This window comes from Leptidea sinapis, chromosome 33 (genome assembly GCF_905404315.1).
Source record: "Leptidea sinapis chromosome 33, ilLepSina1.1, whole genome shotgun sequence".
Taxonomy (NCBI): domain Eukaryota; kingdom Metazoa; phylum Arthropoda; class Insecta; order Lepidoptera; family Pieridae; genus Leptidea; species Leptidea sinapis.
Window position 1 is genome coordinate 4354881 of NC_066297.1, and position 6215 is coordinate 4361095.

The 6215-nt window shown below is 37.4% G+C and overlaps 1 protein-coding gene across 2 annotated transcripts in view; it reads right to left on the reverse strand.

Annotated features, from left to right (window-relative positions):
* Window positions 1-5749, reverse strand: part of LOC126974666 (BLOC-1-related complex subunit 5) — a 52271-nt gene extending 46522 nt beyond the window's left edge. For both annotated transcript variants that reach the window (XR_007731557.1, XM_050822216.1), the window contains exons 1-4: window positions 5306-5749; window positions 3465-3572; window positions 2578-2723; window positions 473-548 (exon numbers count right to left, since the gene is read on the reverse strand). Coding sequence is in view for 1 of the 2 variants with exons in the window: in XM_050822216.1 (XP_050678173.1) it covers window positions 473-548; window positions 2578-2723; window positions 3465-3572; window positions 5306-5399 (424 nt within the window). In the remaining variant the exon portion in view is untranslated. The remainder of the gene's footprint in view (window positions 1-472; window positions 549-2577; window positions 2724-3464; window positions 3573-5305) is intronic.
* Between the last annotated feature and the right edge of the window lie 466 nt (window positions 5750-6215).

Genomic DNA, 6215 nt, shown 5'->3' on the forward strand with positions numbered 1-6215 from the left:
ACGATGTTGTTACGATAAACGATATGGAATACGAACATTTGTTAGAGTAGAGGTGCGATATATTCGGGGTATTATCGTATCGTTCCGAATATATCGTTGTCGATTTTGCGAGTAGACCTCCTGTTCCGGGGTCACTTGGAAGAGAAGGACAAACTGGCCTCTAAAAACCTTGGTGTACTCAGTAAGGCGAGACAGTACTTCACTATAAGCAACCGCCTGGAACTATATAAGGCGCAAATTCGACATGGAGTACTTTTCTCACCTCTAGGCAGGTGCTCCCCAGTACGAGGTTCCTCTATTTGACCGCATACCACGAAGAGTGGCTCCAATCATCGACGATCAAGTCATCACCGATCGGCTTGATTCCAGCGGCCGAATTCCACCACCGGACATTAATTACGTGCAAAATACCACCTCATCATGTTGAAGTCTGGCATTCCACAACCGGGCGTTTTGCATCATCACCACTTACCTTGAAGAATCTCTGGATCCCTGGCACCGGGCAGACCCAGAGTCCCCCTCATGATGGGCAGGAATGTTGGGATCTCCTGTTGGTGGGATTCATTATTTGATCTCTTATGGTAATTTTTTTTAATGTACAGACTTATTATTTGTACTTAGTAGATATTTATATAAGCTTTACGTGTTGTATTACTTTGCATATATTTTATTTAAATTTATATATAAAAATGAATTGCTATTCGTTAGTCTCGCTAAAACTCGAGAACGGCTGGACCGATTTGGCTAATTTTGGTCTTGAATTATTTGTGGAAGTCCAGGGAAGGTTTAAAAGGTGAATAATTAGGAAAATGCTGCTAAATTAAATAAAAACAACAAATTTGTTTTTCCTTTGATGTGTCCGTATGGACAAAATGATGAAATTATGTATATGATTTCTATGAGAGAATTAATTGACGCACGGTTTGACAGTTCTGCTGTGAAACAATTTCATTACGACAGCAGGGTGCATATTTTACGAAGTAATTTTTGATGTTATGATATATTATTGACAAATTCATATAAAAACATTATTTGTATTTATTATAATTATATAGAACAACGTCTGTCGGGTCAGCTAGTTAATTTATAAAACCTGAAGCTGTAAATATTGGCAATGAGTTCTTGCCACTATTTATTAAAGCTTAATTGCGAACTAGTAGTTATTAGTAAAAATGTATAAATTTCCATTCATATATTCCTAGGGAACTGAAAATTCTTACATATGAACAAAGACTTACACAGCTTTGACTCAGCACCCTCAAAAGCAGGCGAGAAAGAGGCGATCTAATTGAAACATACAAAATACTAAATAATTATTATAATGTCCCAAATTTTGTGAGCATGTTTCCAAGGAAGAGCAATCCTAGACTAAGGGGACATGATATGAAGCTAGAATATCAATTAGCATTATCAAATCCATTAAAACACTTTCTGACCAACAGAGTTCATATATGGAATAGATTGCCGAAGGATGTGGTTAAATCAAAATCTGTTAATCAGTTTAAGAAAAGGCTGGACAAACATTTGAATAGATATGGCAAATGATATAGACGCATCAGCGAAAGATGCTTAGTCTATTATAAATAATAATAATAATGTAGTTTTCAATCTAAATGTATTTAGATAAAAACCGAATAATCTATTATAATGTGTAAATGTGTAGTACAATTATATGACAATAGGGGACGAGAGTAGTGGGAGCCCTTCAGCTGATGGTAATTGATACACCCTGCCCATTACAATGCAGTGCCACTCAGGATTCTTGAGTGGCATTACAATTACACTTGTCACCTTGAGACATAAGATGTTATCACATTTGCCCAGTAATATCACTAGCTGCGGCGCACTTCAGACCGAAACACAGTACTGCTTACACATTACTGCTTCACTTGGTAAGTTCTGTGTGTCTTGAAATAGGGAATCAAAGACCAAAACGAACTAGGCGCCAAGTGGACAGATTGACACTTGATACAGTGTCAGGTGTCAATGTGTCAAGAGTTACTCGCCGCCTCCGCAGTCCCGCCGTAATTAATTTAAGTAATTATATCTGTGTATATCCTTTATAGTCCTAACAGCATGTATATTTGTTTCAGGTATAAGAAAATAAAACTTGTTTCAATTTTAAGCACCGATCACTACCATTAAAATTAGTAAAAGAATACTCTAAGCTTGGTGGTCTACCTTAATGTGACATTGGCAAACTTGTGGTATACCTTCCACAGGAGCCATAGTAGGAAGAATAGAATAGAATAGACCACGATTCGTGCAATTGGTTCGAAATATCGGCATCAAATAAATAAAATAGATTTTACCGTGACTACCCGTCATAATAATTACAATGTTAAAGTTCCGCGATAATAAAAGTTTAAAAACATATATTACTGCTTCACGGCAGAATAAGGTGCCGTTGTGGTACCCGTAATCTAGCCAGCATCCTGTGCAAAAGGAGCCACTCAATTAAAAAAAAATCCAGTGATTTTCTTATATATGTATTGACTTGTGTAATCACCATTCAGAAGTGCTTTATCTGCCTACTTGGAGACATATTACTTGAGCCTGCGTTCTGCCCACACCAACCTGAAGCCGTCGAATGTCCTCGTCGAGGAGCGGGTCCGCAGCCTGCTTCACCACCACAATGTCTTTGGTCCGCTGATGCCGGGGCTGGCTATGTTGTCGCTGCTGCAGGACAGGTCTGTTACTGCGCGCCTTGTGCTTCGGTGAATCTGTACACAAAATTGCTAAGCCTGTACCATCTTTGAACAACATGCCGCTTTACAAGGCGCAGTTCTGGCCACATATAAATAAATAAATTCTTTATTGTCATATTTTTTTTTACTTTTACACAAATTATCGTGCCCCAAACTAGGGTACTTGTACTATGGGTACAAGACAAAGATATATTTAATACAATATACATACTTAGTAGGCAGGGTCACAAACCACTGAGCTATAGGGGTTGCCTTATTGCCATATAGAACATAACAAAATGCACAAGGAGAAGGCTCAGCTTCACCTGACATGGAATCATGGATTCATGTTTCTATGCAGAGCTGTTTTTCATCCATCCCCTCCATAAGGTATCGAGTGGGAGTGGATGGATTATGGTTCCCAGATTGTCTACTTAAGCTATCTTTTTTAATGAATATAATATTTAAAAAAGTGTTTTTAATAGTAATTAATACCATTGCAAGTGTATGTGTGTGTTCGTGTATCAGCTCAAACCATTTGTTAAGGGCTTGATCTCTTGGCCCTCACTTCATTGGGTCTCTTCTACCACATTTATCACGGCGAGAGTTCTGAATAGCTGTTTGACATGATTCATGTCCCTGAATTCTACCAAAGTACCAAACACTACTATAAACTACAAATAAATATATCATCCTCACTATCTGGATGTAAGAATAGAACTTTCTTCCACAATTTAACTAATACTAGGTGCTTCAAGGTTGAAATAAAATACTCACCACCGATAGGTCTGTCCACTGTGTAGGATATGTATGGCAGTTCTGAGTCAGAGCACATGCTGGCCCCTGGAGAGTTGTTGCCACTTCTCGTTTCATTTCGTCTGCTTTCTGAAACCCACAAAATTAAATGCAAATAGATAAGATAGAAAAAACCCCATTTGTCATATCACCACTTTTCAACAACACTTCCCTTAAAGCCTCACCTAGTATCGGAATACTGGGTCTCGAAATCTAGAGTGATTGCCAATTCCGTGGTCATTTGAAGGGCAAAGCCAAATTGGCTTCGAAAAAGCTGGCCGTCAATAATAGAGCACAGCAATACTTCAAGCCAGCTCACATTCTAGCGCTCTCTCTCTCTCTCTAAAGCCCAGGTCCAGCCACGCATGGAGTATTGCATTCATCTCTGGTCTGGCTCACCCCAGTATCACCTCGATCCATTTGACCGCGTGCAACACAGAGCAATTATAATTGTCAGGGACCCAGTGCTCTCTAAATGGCTGGATCACTTGGCGTTGCGTAGAGATGTCTTCATTGTGTGTATTCTACCGCATCCATCACAGGGAGTACTCCAAAGACCTATTTAACCTGATTCCTGCCGCCAAATGCCACCTTTGCACGACACAGCACAAGTTAGGATATCATCCCCACCATCTGCGTGTATACCCTCCTTAAAGGCCGACAACTGTCCTGTGATTCCATTGGTGTTGCAAGAGAATGCGGGAAGCGGTAGTCACATAACACCAGTTGACCCGTAAGCTTGTTTGGAGGACAAATATATTCCATAAAAAAAGATAAATACAACAATCATTTTCATCAATTATAAACTTACATAACTACCAAAGTACAAGCGATCATCTTAGTTGATGAAAACTTTTATACACATCTGATAAGAGCATGGAAGAGGAGAGCAAGAGTGTATGGGTCTTGATGGTAAGTACTCAATGAGGCGCATAATCTCTTGCAACACCAGAGGAATCACAGAAGTGTTGCCAGACTTTTAGTTGAGTATGTTCACATCTAAATGAAGGTGCTAATGTTTTTTTTTTTATGGAATAGGAGGACAAACGAGCGTACGGGTCACCTGGTGTTAAGTGATCACCGCCGCCCACACTCTCTTGCAACACCAGAGGAATCACAAGAGCGCTGCCGGCCTCTAAGGAAGGTGTACGCGCTTTTTTTGATGGTACCCATGTCGTATTGTCCCGGAAACACCGCACAAGGAAGCTCATTCCATAGCTTTGTAGTACGAGGGAGAAAGCTCACTGAAAACCGCACTGTGGAGGACTGCCACACATCCAGATGGTGCTAATGTTGATGTTGAGAATGAAATTAAAGTTTGCGGCATGAGCTATGCCACATTCAATTTATAAAAAATATCTATTATTAAAATTACTAAATAGCCTATTATGATTGAAATAATATTAATGTTTAATTTTGTAATACAATCAAGAGGTACTAACAAATAGAGTGCACAAACTTACTTTGAACTACAAACATAAAATGATATCTATATATATATAAAAGAGAATGTATGTTTGTATGTTCCCTAATAGCTCCTAAACTATTTGACCGATCTCAATGAAATCTTTTGTAATAGATTCATTGAAGCTCAAGGAAGGTTTACATATATAATTAATATGGCAAAACAACATTTGCCAGGTCAGCTAGTATTATTATGTTTATGTATTTACAGTTCAGCTATAGGGATATTCTTTCCTTGTTGTGATTTTACACTATACTTCAGTGTTTTTTGAACAATTTTAAGAACAGTTCAATAATGCCTTATTAAAATTGATAAATTAATAATAATAATATAATAATGATAATAAATTAGAATGTACCTGCAAAGTTAGTACCAGCTATTGTGTGTCCTCTTCTCACTGGAGGTGCTCTCTGAGTTTGTCTTCGGGGTTGAACAGACTGTTCAGAGCCCATTCTTACTTAGTTTATCTACTCAGGAATACACTAGTGTACTTAGTAGTGTCTAAGATCACCACATCTTCAGTCAGAAAAACAGATAAAGTATTTATATTATTTATTTAGAAGATTAATCTCAAATTATTTGAAGGAAACTATAGACACCAATACATATTTCATTTATAATAACTTAGATTTTCGTTCTATTCATAAACTTTAACATGAAGTTCTGTTGGTAATTGGTATAATATAGTATTTGATTTAATACTCTATAGGCTCACTATGGACTTTTAGCTATGAGAAGAAGAGTCTTCACACAATCGGGACGTATTTTAACTTTTAAATTTGGATTTTTAGAAATGTAAAAAACAATAATTATTGACATAATCAATGAATCTTGTCAAGTTGACAGTTGTCATGTCATTCATTAACACCGATCAAATGACACACTCTGAGCTTGGTGGTCTACTGAAACGTGACATTGGCAAGTTGTGGTGCCCTTTCTACAGAAGCCACTAAAAAGAATAGAATAGAAGTTGTCATCGGTGGTCAGAACTCAAAACTATCAATTTGACAACCGTTATTGTCAGACACACCCAACCATGATGATTGGTGTTGAGTTTTAGACTTGTTTTAGTACTTTAGAGTTTAGAACGAGGGTTTTTCTTGTATTCGAGTACCTATATTGAAAATAAAAATTTTAATATTCTTCTTTTATTGTATGTTGGTTTGAACTTATGTGTCTTGTTACCACTCCTCTAAATAAATAAAACTAAGTAAGTAGAAACGTTTAATTATTAACTGTAAAGGAATCCGTATTTCATATCAAATATG